Source organism: Gobius niger (genome assembly GCF_951799975.1).
Source record: "Gobius niger genome assembly, chromosome: 21".
NCBI lineage: Eukaryota > Metazoa > Chordata > Actinopteri > Gobiiformes > Gobiidae > Gobius > Gobius niger.
This window is the reverse complement of record NC_136872.1, coordinates 1,605,554-1,623,034: the sequence shown is the minus strand read 5'-3', so window position 1 is coordinate 1,623,034 and position 17,481 is coordinate 1,605,554. Positions and strand designations below refer to the sequence as shown.

The following is a 17,481-nucleotide window of genomic DNA, read 5'->3' as shown; positions in this document are numbered from 1 at the left end:
ATTTGTACTTCCAGCTGAAGGCCTAGCTGGATTTCTTCATCTGTCGGTCTGTGACAGACTGAAGTGCAATGAGTCGTGAGCGTTTTTATTAGAAATAAAGAACACGTTCTGTTCAACGTCATGTTGCTGTCACTCATGGTGTCAGATTATCTAACTTGACGTGTAACTCTGAAGAGAGTCAACTCACAGTTACACTGTGAAGAGTGGGACCAAATACAGTCTGAACAGAGTCAAATGTACTCTACAACATTTACTGTGTAGCATACTGGAGACCCATGCCTTAAATGTCAGCAGCTTTTATGGAGTACAACTGTCCATGCACAGTCTTTGAGCATTTCTGAATATAATGCATTCTTTCCTGTCCTGTTGTGCACAGTAAGCTGTGGTTAGTGATCAATACCATTAGTGACTGATTTTTATTTACTTCAGGTTTTTACTAAATCTTCACCAATGCAATGGTTTAATCATATCCTTTACTGGACACTTCACTCTCATCGTGTTCCTCCACTGCCCGGACAAACCCTGGCATTGCACTGTTTCATACAGCACACCACGATGAGCTAAAGCCAGAGAGAGCTGACAGCCCCCTGTGCAGGGGGACAGGGCAGAGGCTGCTCAGGGGCCACATTATTTCAAGATATTTACCATATTTTGTCAATAAAAACATGATATCAAATGACATGAAAACATGATAAACATGAAAAGAAACATTTGAAAGTAGCACAAGCTGTGGGGTCTGAGCAAATATATGGTTTTGTTTTCTGGGTAATCGGGAGAGTGGCGACGTTCCCCAGTGGGCTGCGGTACTTGAGAATGGACTCTCACAGTTGTACTATTCCAGGCCCATAGGCTTTAACTGCCCTGCAGCAGGAGCCTGAGCTGCTGTTTTAGACACAAAGACGAGAGATGTAAATCGATCAAATAATGACTGAAGCGTTGGAAATCACAAAGAACTGTTGCATTGCACATTGTTGCAGAAGATGCCATTGGACGCTGAGCTGACACAGGGTGTTAAGTTGAACACCCCTGCGAGTCAGTTTAAATTGGTGCAGTCCAGCAAAGAGGCAAAAAAGACAGAATGATTTGCATAACTCAAAGCTGACTGTGGAGGTGTGTCAGGCCCAGACACTGGCCCTCATTTATCATCACTGCGTACAAAAACGGTATATGTGTAGGTGTATTTGCGATATACGCCAGAGTGCGCATAGCATTTATGAACCTGTGCTTTACGCTCAGATCTTTCCGTACGCAGAAGCATCTGATGGTAAATGCCGCGGAGAAATCCTAGCATCATTTGAATGAAACGCCCCAAAATATTCATAATCAGGAGGCCTCACCCACGGGGTTTACGGCACGCACGCACGAAACACGGAAAAAAAGAACATTTCTCCAACCAGGAAATGATAAAGAGCCATTTTTAACACAACAAATATAATATTTTTGCGCATGAGGAAAATTAAAGAACCTGTCAGTAACCCACATTAACCTTATAGCCAATCCAAGATCACATTTACTACATAAAAAAGAGGGGGGAAATAGGCTAATAATAATAATAATAATTAAATAAGCTGTAGGCCTAAATAGCCAATATAAAGAAGGGTCTATAATTTGACCACATAAAAAAAATAGAAAAATATATATATATTTTTTTTTTCGTACACCCCACATACGCTCTGATTTCACCATACGCAAGTTTGATAAATGAGGGCCAGTGTGTGCAGTGGCCAAAGTGAAACAACTGAACCTACAACCTTCATGTTTCTAAGCTGACGCTCTACAAGGTGAGCTACAAGTGTAGAGATGTGCAGACCGGTTTAAACAATAAAACTGACCCACAGGGAGGATGAGACAGAAAGAGGGGGGTTTTGTGAGAGAAGGGGAACAGAGTGGGAGGGGGACAGGAAGGGACCAAGACGGGGGAGAGTGAGGACTCCCACTCGCTCTCTGCACACGTGTTTGTCAGGAGTGGATCCGCTCTGTGGCCAGCAGAATACTGTCTCAGATTACACTGCTCAGTGGCATGTGCTCCTGTCCCGAACTGGAAATCTCTTTGTTGTCTAACTGTCTGGCACTGGGAGAGAAGAAGAAGCTACACTGGCTGTGGCTACACAGCAGGCTGGGATTAGTAAGTGACGACAATAACATTCAACCTTCAGTGTTAAGGCAGGGAAATACTGCAATCAACGCTAATGTTGCAGATTGTGAAAGGAATATATGGCCATACCGCCTTTGCTCTGCCCCATCCCATCAGACCTTAGAAACTAAGCAGGGAAGGGCCGGTCGGTATGTGGATGGGTTAGGGTTATGGGAGATCCTTTGGGAACACCACCTCAAATCAATCAAATCAAAATCAAAACAACTTTATTCATCCCAATGGGCAATTCTGTTCACTGCTCTCTGGTCACAAAAAACAGTAAATGGAGACACAAACAACCATATTTGATACAGACGTCATGAACTGGAAGTGCATCAGGACACAAGGGGACCAGGAAAAATTAGGGGGAAAAAGAACCAGATAAACACTGCCTTCCTAGATGTTGCCATTTAAATTTCTGACAGCAGTCGGAATGAAGGACTTTGAATAGCAGTTTCTTTTCTGTTGGGGGGCGACATATCGCCTCCTGGAGGCATCAGAGTAAAGTGCGACCACAAGACACGATTTTGTTGACCCAAAATCGATCGAGTCTTTTGGGGGAGTCTTTTCTTAAAGAGGGAGGCAAGGTCTTCAAAACGCACACCAGAAATCTGACTACACATTTTGACAATGTGGTTCAGACTGTTCTTGTTTTTCACAGACCGGCGTCAAACCAGCAAATAAAAGAAAAGGTTAAGACACTTTCAATAAAAGAATGATAAAAGTTACTTCAAATATTTGCTGATACATCGCCTGGCGAATGGAGGGAGTGAGTGGTGGTCCGAGGGGCCGATGGCGCAGACTGGTTGCCTCGCTTCCGTCAGTCTAGCCCAGGGCAGCTGTGGCTACAATATTAGCTTACCACCACCAAGTATGGAGTGAAGGAATAATGCAATGTAAAGCGTCTTTGAGTATCCAGAAAAGCGCTATATAAAACCATTGCATTATTATTATATGTCTTTACATATAAACTTTACTTTACCCCCGACATACAAACTTCCTAACTTCCAAACACATTCATCAATCCAATTCTTCATAGGAATGACTTTGTAAGCACGTTTACAACTTTCAGGGTTTCAGGCTTAATAGCAGGAATTCAAATTCACGGAGGTTCAATGAAAAAAAAAAAAAAAGGTCAAGCAAAGGTTTAATTTACGGTTATGTTTTTATCTTATTTATTTTCTTAACCTTTCTTTAATCAAATAATAATACCTGTACTTCGAAAGGAATGCAATTTAGTGAAAATTCAGTGAAAATACATTTTGGCTCCTAAATAGCAGAATGCCAGAATGCTCTTTGCTCAGCAGACCTGGGGTGCATCTGAAATGGGTAAATGAGCAATAGGTCTAAGCCAAAACCAGATGTGCGTCAGCTGGGGATGCACCATATCCGGAGCCAATACTGAAAAAATTACGATATCAGGCATCGGCTCCAAATAGCTGATACTGAACGGATAACTGTGAATATGGACATGCTGTACCTCATTTTGAAGGACAGAACCTGAAGTTTTAAACTCGACAAACACCACGGCTAGAAATAGTATGCTAATGATAGCGGCAGCATGCTAATGTTAACTAATCAAGACTGGGACAGTAACTATGACTGGATCACCTAAAGTAGCCTAATAAAATACAATTGTGTTGTGGTAATGAGCAGATCACTTTATGTGAGTTGTTTATTAATGTAACCTAAGCCAGTCAGATACCATATATACGTACGTTTAAGGATATTTAGTGTAAAAAAGTCCTTGGATCCTTGTAGGGTGTTTTCCCATTACAGTTAATTAATAGATATTGATCTTATTACCACGCTACATATAACCGTGCTGTAGAGTAAAAGTTTTGTTTACTCTTCCCACGTATTATCTTTTTGAAATATTTTATTCGTGGCCTATTCTTTGGAAATACCAGAGTTCATGCACATGATTCTTTTATAGTGGTTCCTTGTCTTCTTATTAAAGCAGGTAAACAAAAAAAACCTTGAACATGTGTGCACGATAATTATATTTTACTGTCTTTTGTAAATAAACATATAATGGCTGCTTTATGTGTGCACGATGCATAAAAAAAATCCCTAATCTGACAGTGACACCATTTCTGGGAGAGGCAGAAGGTTTGAGCTGGGCAAGGTGTGCGTAAAGCGTCACAAAAGGGAGTAAAACTATGAACTAAGTCCAATACATCCATGGAGCAATCTGACACCTGTGCACGGTTATGTATCACTGCACACTTTGCAACTCGTGGGAACTCTGTTACCAACTCTGGCCCTGTAACGAAGTCAATTGGTTTATCATGTTACCATAAGCCATCAAAATCAAGAAATGTCCAACTGCATTGATTTATTGGACATGTTGTATCGACCTGGATGTCTGAGAATTCCAGTTTGATTGACAAAACGATGACAAAATATAATGGGTAAATACTGTATTTATTGCAGGCATGGGATGTTATCCATCTTCCATCACTTACACACTCATCCTGGCCTATTGTACATGTTTTAGTGCACAATAGGCCTCTCTACCCATCTCTACCAGTGGACTGGAAACATCATAGATACAGTTAGAATCTACACTATATAGAACAGAACAGTGCCAGTATGTATAACACATACCGGCTTCTATGTATGCTTTCTAATGACTATAAACAAGAACATTGATTTTGAAATTCCCTCGAGGCTCATTAATTACCTTATGCTGGCAAGTTTACAATTGGTACTCTGTGCTTTCCGTTAACAAGCGGCCTTTTGTAGTATGTAAAAAGAACACAATTGTAATGGAAAATGATGAAAATATTTCCTATTTACCAGATCTATGAATATCAATACTGCACTATGTCGCCAATAAACCCATTTTTAATTAACGTCACACTTCCACATTTTTCTTTGGATATTGCAGTAGATCTCAGGGACATTATTACAGCTACAGCAAGTTTCTTTTGAATAACCACAGACAAACTAATGACAAACGGCTAGTGCACATGCTCATAGTACTGCTATGCTAAGTGACGGAACCGTGAAAAGGGCCTATTTATTTAAAAAATAGGTAATACATTCTCCATATTTCAACAAGTTTTGGTCCTGATTTTTTATTTTACACTTTGTATTATCACAATTTTGTGAAAATAATGTCATGAGACATAGCTACTGCTGATATGGGTTAATAATGTATTGCATTAATAAATTAATTGTGTCCTGATTCTAATGGATTCTAATGGTCTGGAAACAAGGCCATGATCAAAAATGTCATTTTTGATCATGAGTGGCCCTAGCGGACACAAATGTTTTGTGAACTGATTAAAACATTTCAATCACAGACATGGCCTTCAGGAACATTAAGTGTAGAAACGTGGTCAGCTCAGAATAGAATAAGGGTCAATGCCAGCTTAGTGGAGCATATACTCAAGGCTTAGCAACCTTAAGACAACAGGTCCACCACAGCTGGGGTCTGCACTGAACACACCTGAACATGACCACAGGTGAGCGGTCCCAACCTGAACACTACCACAGGTGAGCAGTCCCAATCTGAACACTACCACAGGTGAGCAGTCCCAACCTGAACATGACCACAGGTGAGTGGTCCCAACCTGAACGCTACCTAAGGTGAGTGGTCCCAACCTGAACATGACCACAGGTGAGTGGTCCCAACCTGAACACTACCACAGGTGAGCAGTCCCAACCTGAACATGACCACAGGTGAGTGGTCCCAACCTGAACGCTACCTAAGGTGAGTGGTCCCAACCTGAACATGACCACAGGTGAGTGGTCCCAACCTGAACACTACCACAGGTGATCGGTCCCAACCTGAACATGGCCACAGGTGAGTGGTCCCAACCTGAACACTACCACAGGTGATCGGTCCCAACCTGAACGCTACCACAGGTGAGTGGTCCCAACCTGAACGCTACCACAGGTGAGTGGTCCCAACCTGAACATGACCACAGGTGAGTGGTCCCAACCTGAACACTACCACAGGTGAGTGGTCCCAACCTGAACATGACCACAGGTGAGTGGTCCCAACCTGAACACTACCACAGGTGAGTGGTCCCAACCTGAACATGACCACAGGTGAGTGGTCCCAACCTGAACACTACCACAGTTGAGTGGTCCCAACCTGAACATGACCACAGGTGAGTGGTCCCAACCTGAACACTACCACAGGTGATCGGTCCCAACCTGAACATGACCACAGGTGAGTGGTCCCAACCTGAACGCTACCACAGGTGAGTGGTCCCAACCTGAACGCTACCACAGGTGAGTGGTCCCAACCTGAACATGACCACAGGTGAGTGGTCCCAACCTGAACACTACCACAGGTGAGTGGTCCCAACCTGAACGCTACCACAGGTGAGTGGTCCCAACCTGAACATGACCACAGGTGAGTGGTCCCAACCTGAACACTACCACAGGTGAGTGGTCCCAACCTGAACACTACCACAGTTGAGTGATCCCAACCTGAACACTACCACAGGTGAGCGGTCCCAACCTGAACACTACCACAGGTGATCGGTCCCAACCTGAACATGACCACAGGTGAGTGGTCCCAACCTGAACACTACCACAGGTGAGCGGTCCCAACCTGAACACTACCACAGGTGATCGGTCCCAACCTGAACATGACCACAGGTGAGTGGTCCCAACCTGAACACTACCACAGGTGAGTGGTCCCAAACTGAACACTACCACAGGTGAGTGGTCCCAACCTGAACACTACCACAGGTGAGTGGTCCCAACCTGAACACTACCACAGGTGAGCAGTCCCAACCTGAACACTACCACAGGTGAGCGGTCCCAACCTGAACACTATCATAGGTGAGTGGTCCCAACCTGAACATGACCACAGGTGAGCGGTCCCAACCTGAACACTACCACAGGTGAGTGGTCCCAACCTGAACATGACCACAGGTGAGTGGTCCCAACCTGAACACTACCACAGGTGAGTGGTCCCAAACTGAACACTACCACAGGTGAGTGGTCCCAACCTGAACACTACCACAGGTGAGCGGTCCCAACCTGAACACTACCACAGGTGAGCGGTCCCAACCTGAACACTATCATAGGTGAGTGGTCCCAACCTGAACATGACCACAGGTGAGCGGTCCCAACCTGAACACTACCACAGGTGAGCAGTCCCAACCTGAACACTACCACAGGTGATCGGTCCCAACCTGAACATGACCACAGGTGAGTGGTCCCAACCTGAACATGACCACAGGTGAGTGGTCCCAATCTGAACACTACCACAGGTGAGTGGTCCCAACCTGAACACTACCACAGGTGAGTGGTCCCAACCTGAACACTACCACAGGTGAGTGGTCCCAACCTGAACACTATCACAGGTGAGTGGTCCCAGTCTGACTGAACACTATCACAGGTGAGTGGTCCCAGTCTGACTGAACACTATCACAGGTGAGTGGTCCCAGTCTGACTGAACACTACCATTACACTAGCGTCACTGAATTAAACCCCATCGTTATGAGAAATAGGTGAGAATATCCTCTCATGAGGAAATAGCATTGTCAAATAGAATAAGCAAAATTGCACTTAAAATAGTCCTAATCTGGAAACAAATGACGTACAAGTAGAGCTGGGCCCCAAAAAAATATGCAACTTTAATAAAAAACTCGATTTACGATTCGATTCGATTCCAACAAAATAACTGTGGACTGGAAATATATGTTAAAAATATTCTACTTATTTATTATATTTAATTAAAGTGCATCAACATAAGTAAAATGCAAACCATTTCTCTGACTTAACTGAAAAGTCATTGATTGTTAAACATCCAAATCATTTATACTGTATTTGGATTGAGCGAATAAAACATCAAATATCTGTAGGTGGGCTCTGTTCTTCGGCAGGGCCTTCTTCCTCTGAGCAGAGGGCAGCGAGCTAAAGAAAAGAAATAAAAAAGTCGACCAACTCGATTTGATATTGAAATATTAAAATTATTTCACAGGTGATAAGTGGCCACATTATTACAGCACTTTTCTGCCTGCATTGGCCGTTAAATCAAGTAACCACTCACACTCTCTTTCATACATACACCGAAGGCAAGGGGCCCAAGGGAACAACCACAGTGTGCACCTGCGGGATGCGAACCGCCGACCCTCTGGTCACCAGACGAGCCGCTCTTCTCTGCGCCACCGGCTCATCGTTCACACTGATCAGCCAATCAGAGAGTGGAGCTCAGAGCTGCTACATTTAGCCAGCCTGGCCACGTCACGGCGGATGTGAAGTTTGGCTAGCTCCACTTTGATCAGTGTCGTGTAAACTGCAGCCCCCCAGGTTCCACACACTCACTCCACATGTGCTGTCCACGCGAGGCCAGGCCCAAAAAGCTCAACAGTTTGGCACACTGGCCGCGCAGGAAGCACTAGTGGATCATGCAGACTATTAACAGCTCCGCCTAATCACTAGGTTCTTTGTCCGTGTGCCTCACCTCGCAGTCGTAGAGGTCCGTTAACTGGTCGATAATCCACTCCTCCAGGTTCAGTCTTTTCCTCAGCTCCTTGCGGTCGTATTTGACGGTAACACGTCCCTGTTTTCTGACGGGGGTCTCGGGTTCCTCCGTGGTGCCGGCCGGTGTCTGAAAATATACCCGGGGTTGCGGGCTCGTTTCTGGGCTTGTTACAGCAGCCATGGCTCGCCTTCAGGAAAAATCCACCCGGATGTCGGGGAAAATGAAAGTGTGATAGGTCCGCACAGTCGAAACACAAACCAAGTGTTTTTAAAAACGAAAGAGTTTGTCGCTTTTGTGTGGCTGATGAATGTGCATTCCACGAAGAAAAGCGCCTGACCTGATGCTGTTCTGTCGAGCCGCTTGGGTTCTGCATACGCCGATAAGCACACCACAAACACGATACCACGAAGCGCGAGGAGCAGCCGCTTTACGCCTGGAAAATGTAGCCAAGTTAAGGAGAAGGAAATGGAAGCGCTCTTCTTCAGTCCTTACAAAGAAAAATCACACTGCTCCCTCTGTGCGTCCCCACGAGCTGTGCGTGCGTGAGCGCGCTCTGCCCACGTAGCGCGCTGAGGGAAAAAATAAAAAAGGAACGGAAAGGAAGCAAAGGCACAATCACTGGAGCCGTCGGTACTCCGGTCCCAGTCCGACTCCAAGATCTGGTGCTCAGTCCAGCTGTCCGCGTGTCATTTATAGCGCACGCTGCTCTGTTCCAGCCCTGTGTCCAACATCACTCAATAATGAGTCAGTCCATCCTGTGCGCGAGGTCTTACTTTTGCATTTAGAATTGAAAAGTCCAACAGGTCTATTGTGGTAGGATAATGACATCATAGTACAGGGAGATAACTAACCTGAAAATAAAAACAGGAATGTAGACCTACTGTGAGAATTGTGAAAGCAAAGCCGGGGAGTCATAGAACATCCCGTTTTTCTAGATCAGTGGCTGTCAGAGTTCCAACTACTGTAGGTCTACTTACTGTGAAAGCTGTCACACGCTTATAGACCTACTGGGTAATGACAGAGTGGGGAATGTTGAGGGTTTTATTTCAAAGAAAAAGAACGCATGTAGCCTGCATGGAGCAGGTTAGAAAAGAACCCATTGTTTGATCGAACATGTTATCAGCTCTGTTTGATGGCCACACCACACGCTGGAACGCAGAGCTGACAACTGTTCTCCAGCCCCGAACACTTGACCGAATGGTAAAAGTATCAGCCGTTAAAGAAAGAAAAATACAATGTTTTATTTATTGATTTATTTTATTTTATTTTTAATGATGAGCGGCCTATTTTTAATGTAGGCTAATGCCTAGATTAGCCCACATTAAGTTTTCAGCACTGTAGCCTAAATAGTCTATATTTTGTAAGACTATGACGATGATGAAATAGACGAGATCTAAAGCCCTATTCAAATAAACATTAAAACATTATGCATGAAGTTCACAGCTACATTTCAGGAAAAAATGATAAACCGTCGACATGTGATCGTAACGCTCCCCTAAGATCTGTGATGGTATTTCGAGGCACATTGGTGCCCCCTAGTGGGTTTATGAGCGTGTTACATGTGCGCTGGTGCAGAGATGCGCATGCGCACTGGAGGGTATAAATACACCCTCTCCTCCACACCTGCGGCTAGTTCCTAGGTGTGCATTTGGATGAAAGGTTGACATGGAGACACCATATTGATAAAATTGTAGTTAAATGTGATAACATTGTTAATATATTGCAGCTAGTAGCTGGGGTGCAGATAAGGGAACTCAGCTGATGATTTATAGGGCAATGGTCCGATCAAGCATTGACTATGGGTGTTTGGCGTATGTCCCCTAGAGTGGTGTGGCCAGATGTTCCACCGTGGTTGCTCCCAGATCCAGACATAGATTGGACTGTGAAGGATAAGTAAAAAGGCAGCATTTGCTGTCCACGTTCCTGAGGTTGGTTTAAGTCAGGGTCATCGGCTCCCAGATGGAGTGTCAGTCTTTACCACGGAAACAATAGCCATTCTGGGTGCATTGGAGTGGGTGGGCAAGATTTGGCCCAAGCAGTCGTTGATATGTACGGATTCCGCTGCTGCGTTGATGGCACTGCAAGCAGGAGTGTCACAGGCTAGGCAGGATGTAATCTCCGAAATTTTTATGACGTTACCTAGAGCTGAGGCAGCAGGATTGTCAGTGGCTTTCATGTGGGTCCCGGCCCATGTGGGAGTTGCTGGGAATGAGAGCGCAGACTCTATATCGAAAAACGCTCTTAAACTGGAGAATATTACAGTGAGAACAACTTTAGGGTACCGTGAGCTGTGCACCATTATAGGGCAGGAGTTTCTAGGTAGATGGCAGAAGCTGTGGGATAGAGAGGAAAGAGGGAGGCATTTTCATTCAATTCAGAGTAGTGTTAAGGGGGGGACACCACCTGGGGGAAAAGTAGAAGGGAACAAGTCATTTACACTCGGTTAAGGCTGGGTCACTGTGGATTTGGCCCAGACCTTGCACTCATGGGGAAGAGACCGGATGGACTATGTTCGTGTGGCAGGAAAACAGAGACAGTCCCTCATGTTCTAATGGAGTGTGTGCTATAAGGAGGAGCGGAGTCGATTGTTTAAAGCTGTGCTGAGAACAGGAACAAGATATCACTGAGGACACTCTTGGACCCGCGGATAAATCGAGAGGCTGTGATTGCGGCAGTAATGGAGTTTGTTTTCTCTACTAATTTGCATGTGAGGATCTGCCCGTGATGCAGTTCTGTTAAGAGACTGTGGAAGGCAGCAATACGCCTGGTGGCGTCTAGCCTGCCGGAAACGAACAAGAAGAAGAAGAAGAAGAAGACACCTGCGGCTAGCCTTCTGATCGTTTGGTTTGTGCGAGACCCGCCACCGCAGGGCCTCTGTCCGGTTCTACCGACAGAAGGTTCCTGCGCACTGCGGGTTCCAAACACAGGCTTTATACTCAAGAGAAGTGAAGACTGAAGAGGACAGAAGAGGACAGAAGAGGACAGAAGAGGACAGAAGAGAACAGAAGAGGACAGAAGAGAACAGAAGAGGACAGAAGAGGACTGAAGAGAACAGAAGAGGACAGAAGAGAACAGAAGAGGACAGAAGAGGACAGAAGAGAACAGAAGAGGACAGAAGAGGACAGAAGAGGACAGAAGAGAACAGAAGAGGACAGTAGAGGACAGAAGAGGACAGAAGAGGACAGAAGAGAACAGAAGAGGACAGAAGAGGACTGAAGAGGACAGAAGAGGACAGAAGAGGACAGAAGAGGACAGAAGAGAACAGAAGAGGACAGAAGAGGACTGAAGAGAACAGAAGAGGACAGAAGAGGACTGAAGAGGACTGAAGAGGACAATAGAGGACAGAAGAGGACAGAAGAGGACAGTAGAGGACAGTAGAGGATAGTAGAGGACAGTAGAGGACAGAAGAGGACTGAAGAGGACAGAAGAGGACAATAGAGGACAGAAGAGGACAGTAGAGGATAGTAGAGGACAGTAGAGGACAGAAGAGGACTGAAGAGGACAGAAGAGGACAGAAGAGGACAGTAGAGGACTGAAGAGGACAGAAGAGGACAGAAGAGGACAGTAGAGGACAGAAGAGAACAGAAGAGGACAGAAGAGGACAGAAGAGGACTGAAGAGGACAGAAGAGGACAGAAGAGGACAGTAGAGGATAGTAGAGGACAGTAGAGGACAGAAGAGGACTGAAGAGGACAGAAGAGGACAATAGAGGACAGAAGAGGACAGTAGAGGATAGTAGAGGACAGTAGAGGACAGAAGAGGACTGAAGAGGACAGAAGAGGACAGAAGAGGACAGTAGAGGACTGAAGAGGACAGAAGAGGACAATAGAGGACAGAAGAGGACAGAAGAGGACAGTAGAGGATAGTAGAGGACAGTAGAGGACAGAAGAGGACTGAAGAGGACAGAAGAGGACAGAAGAGGACAGTAGAGGACTGAAGAGGACAGAAGAGGACAGTAGAGGACAGAAGAGGACTAAAGAGGACAGAAGAGGACAGAAGAGGACAGTAGAGGACTGAAGAGGACAGAAGAGGACAGTAGAGGACAGAAGAGAACAGAAGAGGACAGAAGAGGACAGTAGAGGACAGTAGAGGACAGAAGAGGACAGTAGAGGACTGAAGAGGACAGAAGAGGACAGTAGAGGACAGTAGAGGACAGAAGAGGACTGAAGAGAACAGAAGAGGACAGAAGAGGACAGAAGAGGACAGAAGAGGACAGTAGAGAACAGAAGAGGACAGAAGAGGACAGAAGAGGACAGAAGAGGACTGAAGAGGACAGAAGAGGACAGTAGAGGACAGTAGAGGACAGTAGAGGACTGAAGAGGACAGTAGAGGACAGTAGAGGACAGAAGAGGACAGTAGAGAACAGAAGAGGACAGAAGAGGACAGAAGAGGACAGAAGAGGACTGAAGAGGACAGAAGAGGACAGAAGAGGACAGAAGAGGACAGTAGAGGACAGAAGAGGACAGAAGAGGACAGAAGAGGACAGTAGAGGACAGTAGAGGACAGTAGAGGACTGAAGAGGACAGAAGAGGACAGAAGAGGACAGAAGAGGACAGTAGAGGACAGAAGAGGACAGAAGAGGACAGTAGAGGACTGAAGAGGACAGAAGAGGACAGAAGAGGACAGAAGAGGCCTACACATGCACACACCTGCATCCACACACGGTAAAGGTAAAGAGGGTTTCATGGGTCTAAGCATCCAAATGGTGGTTTTGTGTCTTTAAACACATTGTAAACATGGTTTTGAGTGTAAGCACAGTAAAGATGGTTTCATGGGTAAATCTTCGTTTTTATGAGTCCTATTACTATGGTTGGATTTTTAAACCAGTCCTGTTCTCTTGGTGTAACGGCACTCCTGTGCCTTTTTTAACAAATGGTCATTGTGAACTAGATGGTTCCAGGGGTTTAAACCTTTATGTTTCAAGTGTTGTGGGTATATGTGCTAAAATGCTACATGGTTTCCCTGACTAAGTGTGCTTTAGTGAATTGATGTACAGTATGTATCTGACCTTAACTCCCACAGGTACTGGTTTGTTCTTTTTCACATTTGTATTTTATTCAGGGGGGAATGTTTTAACAGGCTGCGTCTTTGGCCCGAGACGGCCATTTTGTTTCTGAAAGTGTCTGGTCTGAACTGGTCTTGAAGGGCCAGGTTCGGACTCTGAAATGTTTCTAACCCTAATCTCTGACTTTATATAAGTTTGTGACTGAAATATTTTATTGTGTGGTCACTGTGTCATCTTAAAGTGTGGTACAACAAATAATCATCATCTTCTCAGCGCAGTTGTGTTCAGACAGGTCACAAGGATCTACAAGATGGTGACCTCCTCACCCCTCTGTCTATTTGCCTCTGTCTCTAGCTGGTCCCTAACATTCTCTGTATGCATGTTACTAACCGCACAATCACATTCAAACATCATTCACATGATGTTTACACTTTTTGTTTGGATTATGATCTGAAGAACCACATGATCCTGGCACTTTGCGTTGCCAGATTCTATACGTAAAACTGGCTAGTCCTGTGCAGCTTCAGCTAAACTAATGTTTGTGGGTTTGCGGCTGGGGTTGATTCACTCATAATCAGTTTTAAATATTTAGAGGTGCATGTATTTTTCTGATTCCTAGATCAGTGTGTTTGACACTTGTCTTTGGCCTTTGTGGGTCACATTTGTGTAAAAGAAAGTAGTTTATCCAGTGACACAATGAACAACACACACAAACTGCACAGTCTACATTTTGTTGTTGAATTGTGAATGCAGTTCTTTTGACAACACCCACATGTGGTCTGTGTATGTCCTTCCAAAAGAAAATGCATTTCATCTTTGCAGATGGCTGTTGATTCTTAATTATATGGGAACAAGCCAAGAATCAGGAGTTGTGGGATTATAGTTGGATCTTCCCAATATTTTCAGTAATACATGAAGGACCCAAAGGGTTTGGAGGTAGGGCCTGTCCTGCCTGCTGTAGTTTGATCTTTGTTTCCATCGTACAGAATGTGCTTTGTAGATTTGACATGACTGCGTATGCCAAAGACTGGATTCCTTCCAAAGGTGCCAAGACATTTCTGTTCAGGAAAGACCACAGCACACACTGCTGTATTTTTATGCTTTTTTTTTTTTAAACCCATGTTTTGTCGCAGATTTGCTGCAAAAAAAATTCAGAATTTAAATGTGTGTTACACATGTGACACACATTTCCATTGCCTTTTTCCCAGTAGCTTTGGAACATAGCTCAGAATTGATATTTTCAGTGACGGATCAGCGCAAACGCTACACACCAGCATCATGTAGCCACTTGGTTATGGTGCTCTGTATAAGCTTTACCTGAACAGCTGTAGAGCAGTTATGTGCTGGATTGTCTCGGGGCCAAGATCTGGGGCCAGGTTTCAAAGATCGGGTCCTCTTGCTCTGTCTTCAAGGCCATGAGCCTCTGTGCGGTCCTTTAGTTCAGCTCCTTCAAGCCATTGGTGAGATGTGTTATCAGCTACGTCCCATCAGGGGCTTGTCCTTCCAGCTCCGCTGCCTGTTACTCAGGCTGAGGAGCTGCTGGACATAAATGGACATAAATGCCAGGTTCATAACCAGATACCCACAAGATTGCAAAGAAAGCAATGAAACATCACTGTGCACAGGTGTTAAAAAATGCACCCAAGCAAATTTTCTCAACACAATGAAACAAGAATGCTCAAACACCAACAAACAGCTGGACAAAAGAATGATAAAGCAGGGGATCCTTCAGTATTGTGTTCTCTTTATTCGACTATTGAAATGTGTAGTCATTGGCACTTTAAGTCATTTTATTGTAATGCATTTTTTGGTTTTATTTCATGAGGTCAGAGCATGTTACTGTCCCCGTATCGCACGTGTTGCTGATGTGTGGGTCTGTTCACTCCCACAGCTGATGACTTGGTGCCATAACCCATTTGTCCGCTGGATATTTGAGTAACAGTGGTTGTGTTGTATGCACACGCAGACTACCTTGATCAAATACTACTTGTGTTTCTTCTCTGTTCCCACGTTGACAGTGCTGTGTGGATGGAAGCACACTAGATGTCAGTGTTGGATCACTTCAATCACTCAACTGATTGAATCTTGTATCCACTCCTTACCACATTTATTCATGCATTAAGCATTTATTTGACATCTAGATATTTACAGTAAGATCAAAAAGGTCTAAACAAGATATAAATGCAACATGCTTAGAGGCCAAGGAAGCTAAAAGCTTGTATACCAACACAAATGTATTCAATAACAATTTGTCAAATGACATAAAAGAATCTTGACATAATGAATTAATTCATTTGTTTACATTTCATAGTTCATATTTTATGTAGAGGTCGACCAATATGAGATTCTCTATAAGGCCGATATGCACGGCTGATATTTTTGACCAATTTTTAAAAATGTCTTGTCTATAATCCAGTGTATGAAACTTCTAAACTCTGAAATGGTTCAGTGTTGAACTGTGACAGCAGGGGGCGCTTTATCAGGCTGATTCATTCAGGAGAGTCAGGTTTTGTACTTTACAGGGAGCTTGTTTGAAAGACAAAAATGAGCAGATTCCAGAACAACAATGGTAAGTCTCTTATGGTTACTAAATGATACGCAAAAGTCTGCAACATAAAATACAATCTGAGGTGTACAAACTTGTGACACATTTTCACCGTGGTGTTCCTCAGCTCCCCTGAGGCTCTGACTGAGCTCTTTCCAATGCAAAGAAACGTGAAGTCATTATCACTTTCGGTTCCGCAGATATGGACCGGATTCCTGCTTTCACCTGACCACGCCTCTAATTACACACATGCCCTATTTATAGCAGCCAGTCTCTTGTAGCAGTGTTTGAACTCTCCACCCCACCCTCCCTCTCATGTCTGCTTTAACTTCAGCGCTGATGAAGAGACGGAGCCCCGCCCACAGTCATTTCTTCACACATCCCACTTTCTGTTGTGGCATGGTCCTTTCTGACGAACAGCCTTTTCTCTGCATTTATATGACGGCAGTGTCTTTTAAGATGTTCCACACTTTTGCACCATGGTATATACTATAACTGCAGAGATGGTATAGGATTACGACTATATTTGAAAGATAGTCTTGGAGATAAATCAGAGCCTTTAATATGAGGATTTTAAATGTGAAGCCAGTGGAGAGACTTTGGCACAGGTGTGATGTCTTCTTTTCTCTGTCTGCATTAACAATCTTGCAGCTGCATTTTGAACTAACTGAAAACTTCTCAGGGAACTTTTAGGACACGCTCGCAGGCAGTTGCAGTCGTCCAGCCTTGACGAGACAAATGCATGAATAAGTTTTTCTGCATCACTCTAGGTAGGATGTTTCATATTTTAGCAATGCTGCGCAGGTAAACAAGCCTGGTTTATATGCGCTTTAAAAGAGAGGTCTCGGTCAAACAGAACTCCAAGGGTTTTCACTATAGTCATATAGTTTATTTGAGGGCCTAGTATAATAACCTCAGTTTTTATCAGGGTTAAGAAGGTGGTCATTTACAGTCATCCAGGTCGTAATGGCTTTTACACAGGAGCTAAACCAGTCTATTTTTTCTATCTGACCTGGTTTCATTGATAAGCACAGCTGTGTGTCGACCGCAAAACAGTGAAAATGTATAGTGTGATTTTGGATTATGTTAAATTGTCCCAAGCACTGAACCCTGTGGCACCCCATAGCACACTTTGGAACACTTTGGAAGATTTAAACCTAGAGAGGGCTGTTCCTCTTTTTAAATTTGTATTCACTGATCGTACATGAGATCCCTTTAATTTACTATGACTTGTTTGCACATTTACGTTGATCTTTGGTTGCACCTTTCTCCTCCCCCTGAGTGTTCTTGGTGTTGTAACAAGTGAATGTCTGAGATGAACAAAGACTGCATCTAAAAAGT

The 17,481-nt window shown here is 44.3% G+C and overlaps 1 protein-coding gene across 1 annotated transcript in view; it reads right to left on the bottom strand.

Moving 5' to 3' along the window:
* The window catches only part of ppp1r14bb (protein phosphatase 1, regulatory (inhibitor) subunit 14Bb), a 33,360-nt gene extending 24,245 nt beyond the window's left edge, over positions 1-9,115 (bottom strand). Inside the window, exon 1 of the mRNA XM_079579669.1 lies at positions 8,571-9,115. Within this exon, the coding sequence (XP_079435795.1) occupies positions 8,571-8,771 (201 nt within the window). The 5' untranslated portion in view covers positions 8,772-9,115. The remainder of the gene's footprint in view (positions 1-8,570) is intronic.
* Between the last annotated feature and the right edge of the window lie 8,366 nt (positions 9,116-17,481).